The 20,727-nt window shown below is 41.9% G+C and overlaps 1 protein-coding gene across 1 annotated transcript in view; it reads left to right on the forward strand.

The window, feature by feature from the left end:
• Positions 1 to 18,750, forward strand: part of sema5ba (sema domain, seven thrombospondin repeats (type 1 and type 1-like), transmembrane domain (TM) and short cytoplasmic domain, (semaphorin) 5Ba) — a 393,180-nt gene extending 374,430 nt beyond the window's left edge. The window contains 5 exon segments of the mRNA XM_051958892.1: positions 214 to 351; positions 9,084 to 9,128; positions 10,549 to 10,596; positions 10,599 to 10,753; positions 16,070 to 18,750. Of these exon segments, the coding sequence (XP_051814852.1) occupies positions 214 to 351; positions 9,084 to 9,128; positions 10,549 to 10,596; positions 10,599 to 10,753; positions 16,070 to 16,246 (563 nt within the window). The 3' untranslated portion in view covers positions 16,247 to 18,750.
• The last annotated feature ends 1,977 nt before the right edge of the window (positions 18,751 to 20,727 follow it).

Here is a 20,727-nt window from a genome sequence, read left to right on the forward strand (position 1 = left end):
CACTAAACAAACTGTCATGGGTTTACTCTTCCAATCCTGTTTACATCACAAACATTCTGGTCTGTTTGGGGTTGTACTGTATGGTTGGCCCGAAAGGTTAGTGGCCGCGGTAGCGACGGCCTGGGTGGGCACATTAGTTTCCAGGCCGTGTTAGTTTGATGAGGCCCTGTGGTTGTCTGGGCTTAAATTGATTATTCTTTTTTCTGTGTTTAGGTGGCTGGATGGCCTGGTCACTGTGGTCAGCCTGTGATGACTCAGGCTTGCAGATGAGGAGTCGTATGTGTGGTGCTCAGGGAAACAACCCCTGTGTGGGGAACAGCACTCAGCGCAGAGACTGCAATGAAATACCTGGTGAGTCAGTTGGCTTACAGATCACAGTGTAACTGTTCAGCTTCCCGTAGCTTTGTCTTTAGAGGAACAAGCTGCTGTTCAAAGGCTCCTTAAGTGCAATGTCTTTTTTGCTAGGATTTATAAGGACACAATTTGTGTTTATTTTGTATCCCCAAATGACACCAAACTAAATTAGATACTTTTACATATTTTCTCATACTTTTGGGTTGCATTAAATAGAAACTTGTAAGCTTATTTTTGCAATGTGGAAAGCAAGAATACACATTTTGACCCTTTTTCTAGAGGTTTAGTCTTGTTTGTTTTTTCAGAAAGGATTACAGGTACTCTGTCATTGTTGAAGGATGAAGACAACAGCGATTGTTTTCAAAAGCAATCACAATAATCCTTAACCACAAGATATTTGTTTGTTGTCTAAATCTCAATTTTTTAAAGCCCAAAACAGCATCTTTAAGTTGCTTGTAATCTTACTGTGTTTTGTTTGCTCTGAAATCTTACATTATGACAGATTTTTAGAAAGATAACATAAGGTCATATCGTGACAACACCAATTCCACTGAACTTAAAAAAAATTAGTTATTTTCAACTGTTTCAGCATATCAAGTAATGTTAATAAATTAGCGCACAAATGTTTGCTATGATGATTTAACCAGGCAAAAAAGAAGAAAATAACATGAGATAGATTTCATTTGGTATATTCAGACTCACTGGCTTTGGTGTGTTCAAGGTCGCATCATCTAATTTTGGAGGAGGCTTCACACAATCCTTTTCTAAATCTGTTTTAGCCAAATCTTTCCAGGCTGCATAATTCTAAAGCAGCTATCATTTTGAACCAAGTTCATCTGTCCATCAACAAATATGTACACAGTTTCATACTCATCCAGCGCCATCACAGTTTGTCATTATCCCATCCTCATTCACAAATATCCATATACAGACTTTTCCAAAGTTTCAGAGCTAAAGTGTTGTCTGAGTTCTGATGGGTTTTGGCGTCGGAGGAATAGTTTTTTGTCAAGTTTTTTGCCATTATTATTGAGAGAGCTGGCAACAATTATTGTACTTGGAGTCAAAAGGTAATTTCACGGAATATAATGTTTGAGATTTAATGAACATATTTCTGTATTATCTTAACTTTTATACAGACAAAGACTTGACATGTTGCATTGAGAGGTTCTGGTTGTGTCTTTTTTTGTTTTGTTTTGCTTTTCGCAAACAAAACTAACCTGCCACTTAATGGTAGCTTTAGATTAATTTAAGTTATGGTAACAGAGGATACCTTTAAAGTGCATTCTGAAACTGCCCTTTTGTGTTGCACAAAAAAAACATTTTTACTAGCAGATGGTTGGGTTTTTCTAATCAGAAAAAACATTATATATGAACCTAGCCTAACTTTGCTTGGTTAGCAAGCCCTGTTACATGCTACATATCCAGTTTAGGTATGTCTACAAGCTTCCCTGGCTAATGTAATTGTGTAAATTATATTTAAGTGTTCTGTAATTAATGTCTTCACTTGTAAAAGATGTCACATTTGTTTTATGTAATGCAACCTCATCTCGTGGGGATGAGTTGCTGTCACAAGCGATGCAGTTCAAGTAGCTCACAGTCATGTTCACGAGTGATGGGAAATGGAATGCGAGTTGGACGGATGCAGTGGCAGCTGGTGAATTTTTCTCTTGTGGGGGGCACACTTAATTTACCAAACCAAATAGCAGATTCGGCAACACCGGAATACAAGAATTGATGTAAATTGTGTTCACAGCCATTTGATGTGCTATTACTATGCACCACTACGAGGGTACACCTAAGCACTACTGCTGAGTCAAATAGACAATTAAATGCACATAAATGTTACCAGCTAGTAATTTGGAATTTATCTCCCCAGTGTTTGATATGATTGCCTCCCAGAAGGTGTAATTGGTACACACAAACCCTTAATATCAACTCTCCTTTTCTATAATTAAACAAATTAAGAATGTTTAATATGCAAATCTAATTTTACTTCAAAATTAAAAAAAAAGAAACATTCATTTTTCCATGCTTCAAGAGTGCCAAGTGCCTTCTTTGTCTAGCAAAATCTTTGGAACGAACATATTTATATTACATACTCCAACAAAAACAGAATCCATACCTTGAAAACCAATAACATTGGGCATTTTGTTAAAAAAAAAAACCAACTATATAGGTCTTAAAGCAGACCAGTGCTTCTGTGAGCTTAACTTTACATAAGCAACCTTAATGACAATGAAGAAACAGGCAAATCTGCATATTAAGGATCTAAGAATAAAAATTTGTCACTTTGCCTGAAAAAAAAAATACTGGAAACCATTGGCATTATAACGTATGGTAATAACTGCCATGGTGCAAATAAAACCTATCTTATTTATCTTAGGCTTTAAGCCCAAAGTGCTTCTGTCAACTAACATTAAATAATTACAATGAAAATAAAGAAAAACAGTAATTCCTCAGATTTCAGAACATATGAAATCAACAGGCTTTCAATCTAAAGTGCCACTTGTGTCAACTAACATTTCTATTTACATTATTAAATGACAAAAAAAGTAAAGTCCTCACATTTTAGAGATTAAAGCCAGCACCTCTACATCTGTGTTATTTTTTGTATGCAAGTTTTGCCTCTTCTGTCTTTGAGACATGCAAATTTCTCAATGACTCTATGGTTAAAATCTGGGGTCTCCCTGACAAGTTTCTTTTTCCATAGAGAGCATGGGCCAGTGCATTAAGACAATCCTGCGACATCGTGTTCCTGAGGAAGGTCTTGATTCTTTTAGTGTTGAGAAGCACCTCTCAGATTCAACTGTCGTCACTGGAGTCGTGATGAGGATCTTCAGGAGAGACACAGTCTCTGAGAAGGTGTCCTGAAGATTGTTGTTCATGAAGAGCTGGTAGAGAGCCACAGCACCATTGCAACTCCTGAAGTCTGTGTTGCTTGAAGATGAGCGACAGTTCAGTTTTCAGCTTGCCCTTGTTCAGCATTGGATAGGCCTCCATGGTGGTGTTGAGCGCTGCTTCAGGGAACTGGCTGTCGTACTCCTGGAATCTGTCTCCTTGAAGCAGTGTAGCACTGATTAGGTGTTTGGTGAAGGCAAACCTCTCTTTTGCATGGCCCAGGATTGTGTCACAAACCTATAAAGAAAGACACACATTATATCACAGAACCTACATAAAAGTGTCTTGTCCAATTGTTCACATAACAGCTTACTATGATTATAACACTGTAAAAGACCATACAACACACTCAGGTCATGTCCATATTATTGAATCTTATTTGGAAAATGTTTATCTACAACAGAATAGCATATACTTTATTGGAGAAATTGGAGGTTTGGGAATATGGTTGTGGACACCCTCATGTCCCTCTTTAATTTACCAGGTTTCAAACATGTTACTTTACAGAGGAAATAACAGACTTCAGCCTTGAATACCAGTGTTAATTCAACACAGATAATCAATTATTGTTGCTGACATATGTGTATGCACTAGCAGCTGTTGTGCAGTTGAATTCTGTGTTTCATAAACGCCCTGCTATCTACATGTGGCAGTTTGTCCAGCAGGTTTATCAGCGCTACATGGAGCCATGATGTTCAGATTGCTAAGGCCAGGAGGAACTGCTGCCAGTTGATATTAGATTTATTTTATGAAGCTGTGTGTCCTGATGAGTGGTGAGAAAAGTTTTGATTGTTCAGGTCACCACTCATCAACTTCAGGGAGAGACGACGTCCACATATATATAGAAAGGAATAACAACAGGAAGGACAACAGTCACAGACATATCGTAGGATACTAAGTTACCGTAGCCTCAGCTTTCATCTCACCTCTGTAGCTATCCTCTGTAGTTCATCTGGTCCCAGTGTGCGGCGCTTCTTGGCCAGCTGCTGCTGAGGCACCACAGCTGGTGATGTTCTTCACTGACAGTAGGGAGGAGTCTCTGACCAGCCACCAGAAGAGAAAAAAATAAACTTTAGTTGCCAGGAAACAGAAAGAAATTAAGCACATTAAGTATCATAAATAATGACTTATTATGGTTAACATTAATCAGAAGTTTTTTTATTACAGTCATGTGATGCGCACATGACTGAGTGTGAGTTTTTCATTTCACACAAATTATCCACAAATAAATAATGATGGAAACAAAATCATTGTCAAAATCAATCATTGTTACTCATCACTAATACATCCAAGACTGCATTAGTTTTAAATATTTCCTTCAGCATTAAGTGTTGGGTAAAACTCAGTTTATTTTATTTTTTTCACAATAAACAATAGTGATATAATGTAAATGAACTGGGAATTAAAGGTAATAAAGAAAATGTTAATACTCTGAAAATGATCAGTTCAATCAAAACTTTATTATCTGGACTGATGGTTTAAAAATCTAACTATGTAAGAGGAAAATGATATTATTATATAATTTTTATTACAGTTTTTGACTTGGACATTTTTGTCCCATAGTAACTGCGTATGACACTTTTTGTGAGAGGATGCATAAGGGTTTAATATGATTACATACAAATGTATTTACCTGATCATCTGCACGTTGTTCGGTGAAATGCTGCGTCACTCTGTGGACAAAGACCGAATCGATGGACCTCTTCTGGATTGGCTGTAGAGCATGTCCACATGAGGGCATGATGCGGTGGAAAAGCTCCAGGAATAAGCAGAAGGTAGCATCCTCCAGGAGTCTCACAAAACTTCCGGCTTCACGGACAGTGTAGATCAAGTCACCTGAGTCCCTGATGGTTTCGAAGCACTGAAGGAGGTCGTCTTTGTGCTCAAACATAGTATTGACAGCACGGCTGTGGAAGTTCCACCTTACTTGCTTGCTCTTGGAAGCCTGTGTGCCACCACTCTGTCAAGGCACACTGGTTCTCTTGGGGGATCTTGAAAAAAATCCTGAGAATCCAGCTAGGTCAGAGAAGAACTGACCAAACTTTGGGATACGGGATGTCACCTGCTGCATGATAATGTTGAGCTGGTGAGCATAGCAGTGGACATAGAGTGCATTCGCATACACATCGCTCACTTTCTTTGTACACCACCTGTGGCTCCTCTCATGACACTCACACCATCATAGGCCTGGGAGATGAGCTTGCTCTTCTGGTCATCAGGGAGAATGAGGCTCAGCCTCTCCAAAAGTGCTGTGGCAATGGACTCAGCTGTGGCAGATTGCAGAGGTATGAACTCAAAAATATCTCCTGCACTTCATTCATTTTGTCGATGTAGCGGATCACAAGAACAAGCTGACACTGGGTGGAGATGTCCATTGTTTCATCAGCCTGGATGGATATGAAGTCTGCACACTGAACTTCCTCAATAATGGACTCTCTCAAAACCGCCAGCATGCAGTCAAGGAGTTCATTCTGCACTGTTTTGGATGTCCCTTTAAACACAGTGGCAGTCTGAAGGTGCTCATGGACAGCTGCATCTTGTAATGCTACAAAATCCACCAGCCCCTCTTGAAAAACACCCGGATTTTCGGAGCTTTCACTTCCATCATGGCCTCTCAGGGCGAGCTCAAAGGCACCACAAAACCTAAAGGCATTAGAGGGAGATTTAATTTCCTACGACTTTTGAACGTAGCAGTGCGCACATTACAACCCTCTCCCTCACCCCCCTCTAACCTCCCCCCTCTTAAACATTTACGAAGAAACGCCCCCCTCCACAAACTTGCGTGGACTCATAAAGTTGCCTACAGCCGCAGTATAATACAATAATACATTTTAACCTGTCCAGAAGGAATTTAGCAACCAAGGCATCTGTCTTCAGGTCCATTTGTTGCTTGAGCTTGATGCCATCGCCCAAATGACTCGCCAATAATCACTTTTTGTTTTGCATTCTCGCGATCCAGTTGTCTTTTATTTTCTCTGACCTCAAAATATGACTTTCTTTTACGGCTGGGTCCCCCTGATCTTTATCTGCCATTATGTCAAAAAAGATGAGCAAAACAAGTCGCCAGCTATCTACGAAGCTATACCAAAGCAACACATATACAAAACACGTAGGTTGATGCTAGAGGTACGATCCGTAGGCCACAGGCTACGGGTACGGTTGTATCTGTAGACACTAACGAAACAGGTAAGTCCAAGGCGTACGTAATTCTACGTAACTAGGCCTGAGCCAGAAGATTTTGATTGACAAGAAAGGGAGCAAAGCAAACGCCTCGGTCTGAGAGCGTTGATTGGCTGATGTTTGTCAGGTCCTGCCATGTCCACAGTTATTTTATTTATTTTTTTTTTTTATTCTTTTAGAAACCATACATACAAGTCCACTAAAGGTCAGTATATTCATTTTATGGGAATCAGACAAATAAACAACAAAAACATCCTCCATAATGCCTTTAATGCAGTTTAGACAGCACATGCCTATTTTTTGTCGACCTCCTCGTTATGTTTACGGATGTCTATTCCTGTAGCCATCATCAAGCTGAGCTGCTATGTTAGCTCTCCCAAACATGCCCAGACACTTAGCATTTTCCATGTGGCTCCTCGCTTGCTCATTGCCTTCTTAGTTTCTCGGAAAAATGCTTTAAATCCGCCATACTGCTCCTTCACTCTCAGTTTCTCCTGCTGTGTTCTCCTCTCGAACGGCGTTGTTTTCAGTGACTTCACTGAATTTTCTCTCTCCATTTTCTCCTTTTTTTGGCTCTCTCTATGACTCGTTGATAATCTTGCTTGCTAATTACTCCTATGCTCTGGCTGAACGTCACTCGCTTGGGCGGTTTTTAATTAAAGGCAAGCGGATGAACAAACCGCTGGCTCTCTGCCACCCCATGGCCGGTAGTGTGTAAAGCGATCAGAGGGAGACAAGCGGGGCGCGGTCACCCTGCGCCCCGCTGTCTCCTATCTCTTGTATTGGAAGAGGAACGAACTGCGCATGTCAAAGTTATAACGAGAGTCAATGGGGTAAGATGAGTGCGCCCGGGCCGGATATATGTCCACTATTAGTAACTGTAGACAATGTCGGCACATTTCTAATCTGAATTTTTATTGACAAATTATCGATTTTAGTTAACTCTCTACAGGCTCTATTACCCATTTTGCTTGTTAAAAACATAGGATATACATGTTAATATAATTTTAAAAACGTTTTATTAAAGGAAGGGCTGTGACTCTACATGAACTGAGACAGAGGGGGCGGCACCCTAGCGCCCTCTATTGACCAGCCGCCCCTGGTCGGATGGATTAGTGCAGCATCAGCGGTAATGCGAGTGTTGTACTGGCTTGTTCTTGGTGAAGACACAGCTGAGCAGGAAGGGAAAGCTGTCTGTTTACCAGCTGATCTATGCTCCGACCCGTAACTGTAGTCATGAAATCTGGGTTGTAACCAGAATAATGAGATTATAGGGACATTTAAAATGCCCTACTTGGCCTTCTGCCACCACGACTCAACGACAGTTAAGCAGAAGAAAATTATTGAGCAGATCGATGGCTAGTTAGATCTTTTCTCTGCTAATAGCCATCTCCATTGTTAACATCAACAATAATTACTCCCTGACAAAAAAGTTTATTTAATCCTTATTGAAATATATCTCACTGATGGCCTTGTTTATAACTTGCTCAGAGTTGAAGGTACAGAGAAAGATCAAATCTTCCGTTTGATTAGCTTAGATTAGATTACTAATAGCACAAACTTTCATCCAAATGCTGATTGTTGATTGGCAGGTTGTTCCTGTTGCCAACTTTTCTTCTTGTTTGAGATAAAGCCACTTTTCTGTATTTGTTAGCGCATGGAGCTGTCAGTTTTATTTTTTTTATATTCATTTGATAATGACCTAAATGCTTACTTATGTTAATTTAGCTTAAGAAATTCCCACAAACCCTCAGACACTGCACCTAAGCCTTTCCGTGGTGGGAAAACCGTGATATTACACAAATGTGCCTTATTTGTGTGTTTGTATCGGACATTCACCTTGTGCTCTAAACTCATCTGTTTCTGTTAATTAACCATAATAAGTCCATGTGAATCCAATAAGTTAGCTGCTGACCCTGCTGGCTCGGCACACCTTGTTATGCTGATGTCGATCTCGGAAAGTTCTTCTGAAATGATCTTTCATGGCCTGCCAGCACAGGCCTCTCCAGGTCAGAATCCCTAATGAGTCCAGACGAAGGCGATTAATATTAATGGGTTGTCACAACACCGAATCACATCCAATTTTATTTCAAATTTCAATGAGGCAATGGATGGATTTGTTAAGGTCACTTGCAGAGGGGAGGCAGCTGTGAGGAAGCTGAAAAATTAGCTAAAAAAAATCATCAGGAAATGTGGTACTGCAATTAAAACTGTTCACACACACATACAGACACACACGCACACACACACATAAACCAGCCCTTCCTTGCTCCCCTATTCTTCTGAAGAGGCAGCAGAAGGACTGGACGTGTTGTACCTGTAAATTATTGTCCTGACAGGAAATCTGTAAAAAGAAACTGGACCATTTCATTCTGATGGAGAAAAGAAGGCTTTTTTTTTTTCACTCAACAGTTCATTTTTCTTGAGGAAGTTTTAGAATTCAAAAAATCTCTATGGACCATTTACTCAACATTGAGGAGGCATTTCAATTTCTCATTCGCTATTTCTGTTTCTGCATGTGTCAACTCCCCTGATGTCACAGTCGTTGGTTATTGTGTTCTGAAGTCTCTTTCTCCAGGGAGTGTGCGTTTGTGTGCATGTTCGTGTGCATGCATGTGTGTGTCTGACCGTGTGTTTTCCCTCCTCTGCAGTCATTCTCCCTGCATCTGGTTTTGATAAGGACCAACACTGTGGAGGTAAGTAGATTAACAGCTGCCTCCTCTTCATCTCTGTGTGCATGTACTGTTTTATTCCCCTTTATGATTCCACAGATATCCGTCCATGGTGTGTGCTTTCATGCATTATATGTGCATTTTCATGTCTATTATTTTGTTCTGGGTAAATTTCTTACATCAGGTCATAAGGAAGAAGAAAATATTTTTGCTTCATGTACCAAGAAACAAGCATAGAAGCAGGCATATATAAACAGAAGACTTATTTTTAATGACCTCAAAATTACACTACAAGCCACTACAGCTGTGCTCGAAAAAGCAGATAACACAAAGGACAACACAAGCTAAAAATGACTGCAAGACCTAAATGAGGAAAAAAGTTCAACAGTAGTCTATGTAGTACTTTGGAGTCTTCTCAGAGAGAAGATATGTTTGAACTTAAGACAACTCTGATAGTGTCCTTGTACAACCTCAACAGTCTCAGTTTACTCAGACGCATTGTTCAGCAGATAGGCCTTGATACTTCCTTGGGGACACACAGACAGCTGAGGACACCACAAGCACTATTATACAATTAGATTATTAGACTTTCTAGTCTGCTTAAAGAACTCCTTTCCATACATGTGCAGTAAATTTGTATTGTAAAATACAATGCAAGGACTTAGTGCAACCAACTTCTCATTATTTTAACTGAAACATATGTTTAATTCATTTTAGGTTTGTGTAACTTAACATGCACTCCACTAAGAGGGGATATGGGAGGCAGGGGAGGAAGAGATGGTCAATCTGGCACATACTATCTATCTAAATAAGCTAATTAGACAAATAACAATCTTTCTTCAGGCTTGCTTACTACATCTTTAAGTCTAAGGTGATATGAGCTGAGCAAACTTCTCAGAGTTCACTCGTTAAGTTTCTAGAGAAACATCAGCGTATAGCAGAGTTACATTCCTCCAGTGACCCCACAGTCTTATAGTTAAATACAAACCTTGTACACTTAAAATTCAACAAAGTCACTGGGAGCAGCCTTGCATGATGTCTTTGAACTAACTCTGTTACAAAATAGCTCCAGCAGGAGCTTCCACAGCTCTAAGTTGTGAGTGTTAAATGGGGGACAAACTACTTTAGAGAGGGACCTCCTAATGGTCTGCATGAACAGCAGAAATTATTATAGTAAGTAAAAGCTGTCTCAGGTGAGGACACCTGTCTATTGTTTCAGGACAGACTTAAAAATCTATGAGGCTATTCTTTAACTGTAAGGCCTTGAAACACCACTGCCTATTTGAAATCTGTCTCAATCTAGTTCAGTCATGCCATCAAACAAGAGTGGGGAAAAATATGGGATCTATAAAAAAGATATTGGTGTGGGAAGATTTTTTATCCAAATTGAATGGGATAATGTATGCTGAACCTTTACTAACACTTTGTCATCATCATTTCCCAGCGTTCACCTCCATCCACCTAATCGCCACTGGTGTTTCCTGTTTCCTTGGCGCGGGCTGCTGTCCTTCCTGATCTATGTCTACTGTCAACGCTTCCACAAGCCTTCGCAAGAGTCCGCCATCATTCACCCCACCACCCCAAACCATCTCAATTACAAGGGCAACACCACGCCAAAGAATGAGAAGTACACACCAATGGAGTTTAAGGTATGCAATCCAGAAATAAATAATATGCAGAAAATGAAAATACCACTTACTTGGTGTTACTCAAATGCACAAACACACACACAAATGTAAATGTTGAAGATTCAATGACAATGAATGTGAGTCATGTTTTATTTAGAGACTTCATTCATTTATCTCAATAGCATGCTAACCACAGAAGATAAATTACTGTTCATTTTTATTCTTTCTTGCTCTTACACAGAACCTATACTTTAGGCTATAAGTCATTCTACCTGCACACAAACCAAGTCCTTATGAATGAGACTCATTAGCTTTCTGAAACATTAGTCAACGCTCGACCTTCCACTGCCATCGGTCTGCTGTGCATTCACATTTACAGCAAGTCAAGAAACTATTTTCATTACAAGTTCATAGACTTTCAGAGCAAGTTTGTCTTCTATTTTCAACAATTTCTGTTACAGGTTTTCTCCAAGGTTTCTGGAGGTTTCAGGCGATGCAGTGGGTTAACTTTTTTGAGACTATCTTTTAAGTTTATCATCTGTGACAGCGGATTCCCACCCTGTTCATCATGAATTCATATCCTCCGTCCAGGTTAAACAGGGCTGATCAAACCGTATTAATGTGATTACCTCTAGAAGACCCATTACAGATGGGCCGAAAACACTGCCTAGACCAGCGTAGGAAAAACTACTAAAGGTATTTTATTTGCACTCGTTAAATAAAAGGGCACCACCCTGTCTTATCCAGGGAAATTATTAATTTAGGCAGAATCTCAAGGAGATTCCTGTCGAAATACAGTTGATCAGTCTCATATCTGAAAGGCCAGAATCCATCCATCCATCCATTTTCTTCCGCTTATCCGGGGCCGGATCGCGGAGGCAGCAGGCAAAGCAGGTCGTTCCAGACGTCCCTCCCCCCCAGCGATGCCTTCCAGCTCTTCCTGGGGGATCCCGAGGCATTCCCAGGCCAGACGGGATATATAATCCCTTCAGCGAGTTCTGGGTCTACCCCAGGGTCTCCTCCCAGGCGGACGTGCTCGGAAAACCTCCAAAGGAAGTCTCCCTGGAGGCATCTGAATTAGATGGCCAAACCACCTCAACTGGCTCCTTTCGATGCGAAGGAGCAGCGGCTCTACTCCGAGCTCCCTCTGGATGTCTGAGCTCTCTCTAAGGCTGAGTCCAGTCACCCTATGGAGGAAGCTCATTTTGGCCGCTTGTATCCATGACCTTGTTCTTTCGGTCACTACCCAAAGCTCATGACCATAGGTGAGGGTTGGAACGTAGATGGACTGGTGACCTTATGGCTCAGCTCCCTCTTCACCACGACGGACCGGTACAACGCCCACATTACTGCTGACGCCGCACCAATCCGCCTGTCCATCTCTCGCTCCATTTTCCCATCACTCGTGAAAAAGATCCCGAGATACTTAAACTCCTTCGCTTGGGGAAGCAACTCCCCCCCAACCCGGAGGGAGCAATCCACTGGTTTCCGGCAGAGAACCATGGTCTCGGACTTGGAGGTGCTGATCCGCATCCCTGCCGCTTCACACTCGGCTGCAAACCGCTCCAGTGCATACTGTCACGGTCTGAGGATGCCAATAAAACCACATCATCTGCAAAAAGCAGAGATGCGATCCTGAGGCTTCCAAACCGAAAACCCTCCCCACCACGACTGCACCTTGAAATCCTGTCCATGAAAACCACAAACAGGATTGGAGACAAGGGGCAGCCCTAGCGGATTCCAACACCCACCAGAAACGTGTCTGACTTAGTGCCGAGTATGCGGACACAGCTCTCACTTTGGTCGTACAGGGACCGAATTGCTCGGATCCTCCCTTCCAGCACCCTAGAGTAAACTTTCCAGGGGAGGCCGAGAAGTGTGATACCACGGTAGTTGGCACACACTCTCTGGTCCCCCTTTTTGAAAATAGGGACCACCACCCCGGTCTGCCACTCCACAGACACTGTACACGATGCCCACGTGACATTGTATAGACGTGTCAAACAGGACAGTCCAACAATGTCCAGAGCCTTCAGTATCTCAGGGTGAATCTCGTCCACACTTGGCACCTTGCCACTGAGGAGCTTCTTAACTACCTCGGCGACCTCTGCCACGGATATGGACGAAGATCCCCCGAGTCTTCAGGCTCTGCCTCCTCCATAGAGGACGTGTTTACCGGGTTCAGGAGTTCCTGGAAGTGCTCTTTCCACCGCTCGACAATATCCCCAGTACGGGTCAACAGTTCTCCACTCTGACTGTACACATCCTGAGCGAAGCCCTGCCTCCCCTTCCTGAGGCGTCGAACGGTTTGCCAGAACTTCCCCAAGGCCGACCGAAAGTCCTTCTCCATGGCCTCCCCGAACTTCTCCCACACCCGAGTTTTAGCTTCCACAACCACCACAGCTGCCACCCTTTTGGCCAACCGGTACCTGTCAGCTGCTTCGGGAGACCCCCGAGCCAACCAGGCTCCAAAAGTCTCCTTTTTCAGCCTGACAGCCTCCCTCACCGCTGGTGTCCACCAGCGGGTCCTTGGATTGCCGCCACGACAGGCACCAGTGACCTTCAGACCACAGCGCCAAGCAGCTGCTTCTGCAATGGAGGCTTTGAACATGGACCACTCAGACTCCATGTCCCCAACCTCCCCCGGGATGCAGGAGAAACTCTTCCGGAGGTGGGAGTTAAAAACCCTACGGACAGGGTCCTTCGCCAGACCTTCCCAGTTCACCCGCACTACACGTTTGGGTTTACCAGGTCTGTCCAGCAGTCTTCCCCGCCATCGGTTCCAACTCACCACCAGGTGGTGATCAGTTGACAGCTCTGCACCTCTCTTCCCCCGAGTGTCCAAAACATACGGCTGCAGGTCTGACGATACGACTATAAAGTCGATCGTCGACCTTTGGCCTAAGGTGCTCTGGTACCAAGTACACTTATGAGCAACCTTATGCTGGAACATGGTGTTTGTTATGGCCAACCCATGACTAGCACAGAAGTCCAAAAACAAAACACCACTCGGGTTCAGATTGGGCAGGCCGTTCCTCCCAATCACCCCCCTCCAGGTTTCTCCATCGTTGCCCACGTGAGCGTTGAAGTCTCCCAGGAGAACTATGAAATCCCCAGGCGGTACCCCTTCCAGGACACCACCCAGAGACTCCAAGAAGGACGAATACTCCGAACTGCTGTTCGGTGCATAAGCACAGACAACAGTCAGAGTTTTCCACTCCGCAACATGAAGTCGCAGAGAGGCGACCCTCTCGTTCTCTGGGGAGAACTCCAACAAAGCGGCGCTCAGCCGGGGGCTTGTGAGTATCCCCACACCCTTCTGGCACCTCTCACTTTGGGCAACTCTGGAGTAGGAGAGAGTCCAACCCCTCTCCAGGATTCTGGTTCCAGAACCCTTGCTGTGCGTGGAAGTGAGCCCAACTATATCTAGCCGGTATCGCTCCACCTCCCGCACCAGCTCAGGTTCCTTCCCCGCCAGTGAGGTGACATTCCACGTCCCCAGAACCAGTCTACGCCACCAGGGGGCGGCACGCGCAGGTGCCTGCTCCTGCCTACTGCCTGGTTGACATAGCACCCGGCCCCGATTTCCTGCCCTGTAGGTGGTGGGCCTACTGGCCAGAATTCTTGGTTAAATTGACCCCAGTTCTAACACACAGAAACGCAGAAGACGGTGAATTGGTCTAAAATGAAAACATTTATTTACTATTCTACTAAACAATACAGGTTTACTATGTACATTGAGAAACGTAACAGGTGTGTGTGTATGCGTGCGTGTATATGTGAGATTTTGTGTGCGTGTGTGCAGTGAGGAGATTCAAATCTGCATATTAAAATAGGAGGATTATGGTAAGAGAAACCAGATAGCGGACTCAATAAAACGGTAATTTGGACTACGAACGATTGGTAAAGGAATAACGGAGTGATTAAATTTAGGTAATCAAGTAGTTAGTGACATCAACCCAGAAAATCAGAATCAGAGAAAGCTCAGCTGGTCTCTTACTGTCAGTGAACCGTCTGTCAGAGTCTCCTCCTGGCTGGAATGTGCGAGCCTTTAGATGATGCCTTACAACGCGCCTGGACTTGCTGGTCTGGAGTGGTGTATCGTCTTTATGGCAACGCATTGACATCCTGTCGTGGGGGCTTGGCTCGGCTCAAAGGGATCTGGGCCGGCAGATCTCTGTTGTTCACAGCTGAGGGAGCCTGTGTCCGGTTGACGAAAGCCACTTGGTTCTCAGGCGTTAGCTGACTGAAAGAATTAATGTTGAAAGTGAGCAAAAATTAGGAAAAATGGGAACTGGTTCTTAATCAGTTCTTGTCAAAAATCACGGATAAAAACAATGAATTTGGCGTTGAAAGTGAGCAAAAATGTCTAACTTAAATTACAAAAATGAAAGATAACTAGTTACCAGAGTTACCAAACTCTGGAAGAAAGAAGAACTTCAGAAGATAAAGAAAAGAATGCGTCTTAGAGAGGAAAATATTGAATGGCCACCGGCAGTGTCTCAGCCATTCAGAAGGGGGGGTGGGGTGGGGGGGGATGAGCAGGGGCGCTGTCTGGCTTTTTATCTGGGCAGAGAGAAACTTTTCAGAGCAATTCTCACTCATAATTTGATCACCTCTTTGTCTTGTGAGAGGGAAGAGGGGATATGATCAAGAATAGATTAAAATATGTGATATTAAACGCGCAAACGCTACCTGTTCATTCCTCACCATACTCCTGTCAAGCAAAAGTGACCACATATTCCTGATTACACAGGCTAACAAATATGTGAGTTATTTAATTCAGTAAAACTATATGTGAATGTGCTCTGGGTACTAAAAATACATGTCACATCGAAGATATGATAACATGACATACATATGGTGATGAATAATACAGTTTTCACCTTTTCCAAACTGAATAACACAAAGATTCACAATTAATTAATAAATGGGAAATCATTCTGACATTATTGTGTTCTCCAACACAATAATGGGGGCACTTTTGGACTGTGGAAGAAATTGAATTAAACAGGAACATCATTTTTGGAAGTAATGCACAACAACATCTCACTACAACTTTGGTAATCAGGAAAACACAAAATACATCTCAGAAATGTGAGTTTTGAGGATGTTCTCTTTCAGTTAAAGAGAGTGTGTCTCTATCAGTTTCCAGAGGTCATTAATATTTACGACTCTCTTATCTGATCAAGGGAGGCACAGAGAGGAGGGGGGGGGGGGGAGGTGTTTATATATTTTATATATATATATATATATATATATATATATATATATATACACACACACACACACACACATAACTGGTAGTTTAATTCTTTCTTTCTTGTGTTATTCCAGACACTGAACAAAAACAACCTGCTTCCAGATGAAAGATCCAACTTCTACCCAACACCACTCCAGCAGACAAATGTCTACACCACCACCTACTATCCCACAGCACTTGGCAAATTCGACTACCAACCCAACTCGTCCCCATCACCATGCAGGACCTACAACAACAGTAACAACAGCTGAGACGAGGCCCACAACGGGCTCTCCAACCCCCCTGCTCCAAACGGACATCACCTGAATGCCGTGGTGACATAACATGAACTGAAACGTTACTCAGAGCTTGGCCAGGTTCCTCTGTTCACCACCGCCCCGCTCCTTGCTCCCGTAGTCTCTTCTGCATGGTAGGGTTTGTCTTTTCAAGGGCGTTTTTTGAAACTTTCCATTGGGAGATGTGAGTTTGGACAACAATACCTGTGTCCTGGTACAGTCATGAACTTATGCAACCAGCTGGGGGTGTATTATTGTAAGGGCCTGACTGGATATAGCAGTGTCAACTCTCAGCTTCATGTGGGCAACTAGTGGAAAACTCTACGAGGACGAGTTATGACTTTAGACAGATTATGACCGCATCACCTCAGTGCAGGTGCTGGGCCAAGCATACACGATTCTGGACACAACCAACACAATACTAAAAAAATATATATTACATTTCTCTGGATCTGGGTCACCATTTTATGCCTCTTCATTACAAACCACATCCTCAGCTTTGAGTCCCTTGACAACAAAAGCAGTTACAAAGAACAAACGGCGCATATGGTTATGTCCTTGCCGCCCAACACAGAGCAAGAGAACAAAAGAGAAAACTCAATAAAGTCGATCATGAAATAAATTAGAGATCAATATCTCTGGTTGTTTGGGGGGAAGAAATCCACGTCCTCCATTGATGGTGTTTCACGTGACAAAAGATAAGAACTTCAAAGTTGATGAAGGTTTTGGACGGCTGTTCGGAGGAGCTACAATATTCAACATCACTCAACTGGAGAGAAATACTCTCTAAATCAGCTTATGATCACAGTCACATCTCTTTTGTGGACAAGGACATTCACTCGTAAAATCAAAGCAAGGAATGCTGGAGGTGAACTGTAAAAAGGGAATGCCGTGGGTGCCTGTATGCAATAGAGGGCAGGGTGAGATTTGTTTTCATTTCTATTTGTTTCATTTTTTTTCCAAGAACAATAATGACTTCTGGAAGAGAATCAATTGATTCTCCAATTGATTCTCTAGTGGATGCATTGATTCTACTGAGTGCTAAATAGCTCGATGGTCATATCAAATATGGCCAATGTGCTAAACAACTGGATTGGGTTTTCTATGACGGTAGAATAAGCTAGTAGAGTGGCACTTGTTCTTTTTTTAAATGTTTGTTTTTTAAGATGATACTTCTTTCATGCTCAGTCGAGCAGTAGCATAGGTGGAAATATTTTGCTAAATAAGATATAACTGATTAATTCTTGTTTTCTTAAATACTTTAATTTCACTGAATGAATGCATTTCTTTGTTTTGATTATCCAGCAACTTCATAGTCACTGAATCTTCAACACATGAAATCTTAACAGAAATAAAACAATTAATTTTAATGATGTGGGGTGTTTTTTTATTTTTACAAAAAATGACTAATAAAAACTTTAAATTGGCCCCAACTGAAAAGAAAAAAAAATTATGCTTGCTTAGAGGTTTGCCAGTGTGAAGATCAAAATGAATGCATGCGTGTGTGGATGTGCGTACCTGCAAACACATGTACTGTCTGTATGTCTGAATGAGCAAAAGGGGAGTTGATGTATTTTGTACAAAGTTTGCTTTCATACATATGACTATGAGGTCTGTAAAGGTTGACTTTTTTTTTGCATAAATGTGCATTTTATCCACACTCTGTCACTCTAGGCATTCTACTGGTTTTTCGTGTATGAGATGTTAATCATTTGTAAGTTAAAGCATCGCGCCTCTGGTTCCTGCGAAGGTGGAATGGACATTATTTATAGTTAAAGCTTGGTTTATAAAGGGCATTTTCACAACTCTATTTTATTATTATTGCCTGGTCGATGAATGCTAACCCAGCAATGCTTTTCAGTTCAGCTACTGTACATGCACGAGATGAGAGCTCTATCTGTATATAAGAGCAACAGCCTTCTGCCCATTTAATGTCCCTGAAGAGGATCATGTAAATGTAAAATCTATGTATCTTGTATAGCTAACACTGTTTGTTTAAAAAAAAGCCTTATAGTTGTTTAAAAAACGTTCAGCAGCTAAGTACACACCAACCATGAGATTTGTTTGGGGACAGAGCTCCACAATGACCTGTGGGTTATGACCTTCCACAGCTGCTCAAACATCAAATTTCCAGAGATACATGAACCCACAATGAAAATAACTCCGTGCAGCACTACTAATGAGAGCACTAAATATTAAAAACACAAATGATGAGGATATGGAATTCAAAAGATGTCATTTTGATCTAAACTTAGCTTCTATTGGCCTGGTCTGAAAACCATTCATCTGAGTGGTTAATTTTGAGCTCTGTCCCCTGCAATGTGAGGATCTGTGCCCTTCTATGCAACTTACCAGGTGTACTGTTAGACCTGTCATGTAGACTGTAATCACTGCCTTTTAGACACTGTGAATTTTTGGTACCCTATATTTTTGTATATTGTACATTATAAAAAGGACAATAAACCTTGATGCCAACAGAATTGTGTGTGTGAGTTACAGTTGACTGATATTCATGTTATTAAACTGGAGGAGCTAAAAGTGGAGTGTGGAAATCTAATACCAGACATGTTTTGTCAGATTTAGCAAATATCTGCTCATGGTCTACAAATTATCAGTTCCTTTTTGAGCTGAACAAAAAAAAAAAAGTCTTTGTACACAGCTCTGGCTCTGTAACAAGGATATAAAGTGGCTTAGACCGATTCATACAACACTATTCTAGCATGTTTTGTACACATTAATGTTCATACATAGGACAGAAGGAAAGGAAGAGTGTGTAAACAGTGCTTCACGCTTAAGCTTTCCCTAAAGATGTGTTGAGAAATTTAAAAGCATACAAAAAACTTTAGGGGGTGCAATCAAAACCTATCACACAATGTGTTTTACGTCAAAAAAAGGATACAGGGTAACATTTAGAACCAAGATTATTGCATTTTTTGGATAACCTTTTAATTTCTATTGAACCATCTTCGTGGACTGTTACCCTGATTATAGGTGTTATACTCGACTATCGCTAGATTAGTGGGAAAGGCTAAGTATTCATGTCCCTCAGCTCAGCAGTTAGCAGTTATATAGACTGAGTAAATTCAGTTAATTTCAATTCCAAACTGTTCCCTTTCTTTGTCATTCCTGCTCACCTAGCATTAGCACAGCTACCTACCTAACCTCTACTATAGAGCAACAACATCATCCAAAGAATGATCACTAAAATCGTGTTTGCTGTTTGCTTATTTTGAGAAGAGAGTGCAAATTGTTGGGTAACATTATCCAACAGTATTTCACACATCTAAAGGACGACATAGAAGGAAGAAGATACCCAATCTATCACTATGTACACTCTACAGTACATACCAGGCCAGTAGAGCCATATTTTGAGTCAAAAACATGTCACAGATGTGCTTTCTCTCTCTCTCCTTCATCCCCAGAACAAATGACTGCAGTGGTGGAATCCTTCGCTGTATGAGAAGAGGGGAGATGGATGACACAAACGAGCCAAGTAGTCAGGGTGTGTCCAGCAGAGTGCCCGTGGATCACTGCTGGTGCCAGTGGCCTAGACACCAATACTTTATCACTACACCACAATGATTCTGGTACTGTGCAGAGAATCAAGATCAAAGCTGAAGAACAGCTACTGTCAGACAAGACAGTGGCAGACCCTAAATAAAATCTAAAACACTCTGTGTACATTCAGTCTTTAGCCCCCATAAATAACTGAGCGCACTGTTTGTACTTTACACTGGAGAAACTATATCATCGATTGTTAGATGCAGCCAACTCTTCATACCCTAACACACACGCACCCATGGTTTCACATATCCCTACTGTACATGTCTTCATTTTCTTCAGTGCGGCCCTAGCTGTATCTCTCAATTAGAGCAGCCTCTCTGCAGTTTTGTTAATGGTCGCCGTAAAAGCACTCATCAGTTGGTATTCTGCTGACAGACAGATGCAGTGATCGGCAGCCAGGGGGAGGTCGCCCAGAGGAGGCTGTGGCCTAGAGGAGGCCACTCAGATAAGATGGTGGAGGAGTCATGGAGGAGACGGTGGCAGGGGAGAGGGAAGGACGCATGCTCGGCTATATAATTCATCCTCTGTATGACAGTGATTGATAATGCTGAAGAGACTGAAGGAAAATACCAGCTCTGGCTCTGTGATGATCACTGATATTAATGAGGAGTCACTAAAACATATAAGCAGCTATGTGAGAAATGATTCAGCATCTTCAACAAATGAAATACCGCTCTGAGAGTCACATTCATCATGAACTAAAATGATTGGATGGAGGCCATTGTTTACAAATTTGTTAACATTTAAGATGATGAAATAGTGTCTTATTAAATTAAGTGATAATAAATATTAAAGTTCAAGAGCACTTCAAAAGAAATTGTTGGCACACCAAGGTATAGTTCACTTATTATTATATATTAGCTATAACCAGAAGCTTTAAAATGTTAATTGTT

Source organism: Acanthochromis polyacanthus, chromosome 14 (genome assembly GCF_021347895.1).
Source record: "Acanthochromis polyacanthus isolate Apoly-LR-REF ecotype Palm Island chromosome 14, KAUST_Apoly_ChrSc, whole genome shotgun sequence".
Lineage (NCBI taxonomy): Eukaryota > Metazoa > Chordata > Actinopteri > Pomacentridae > Acanthochromis > Acanthochromis polyacanthus.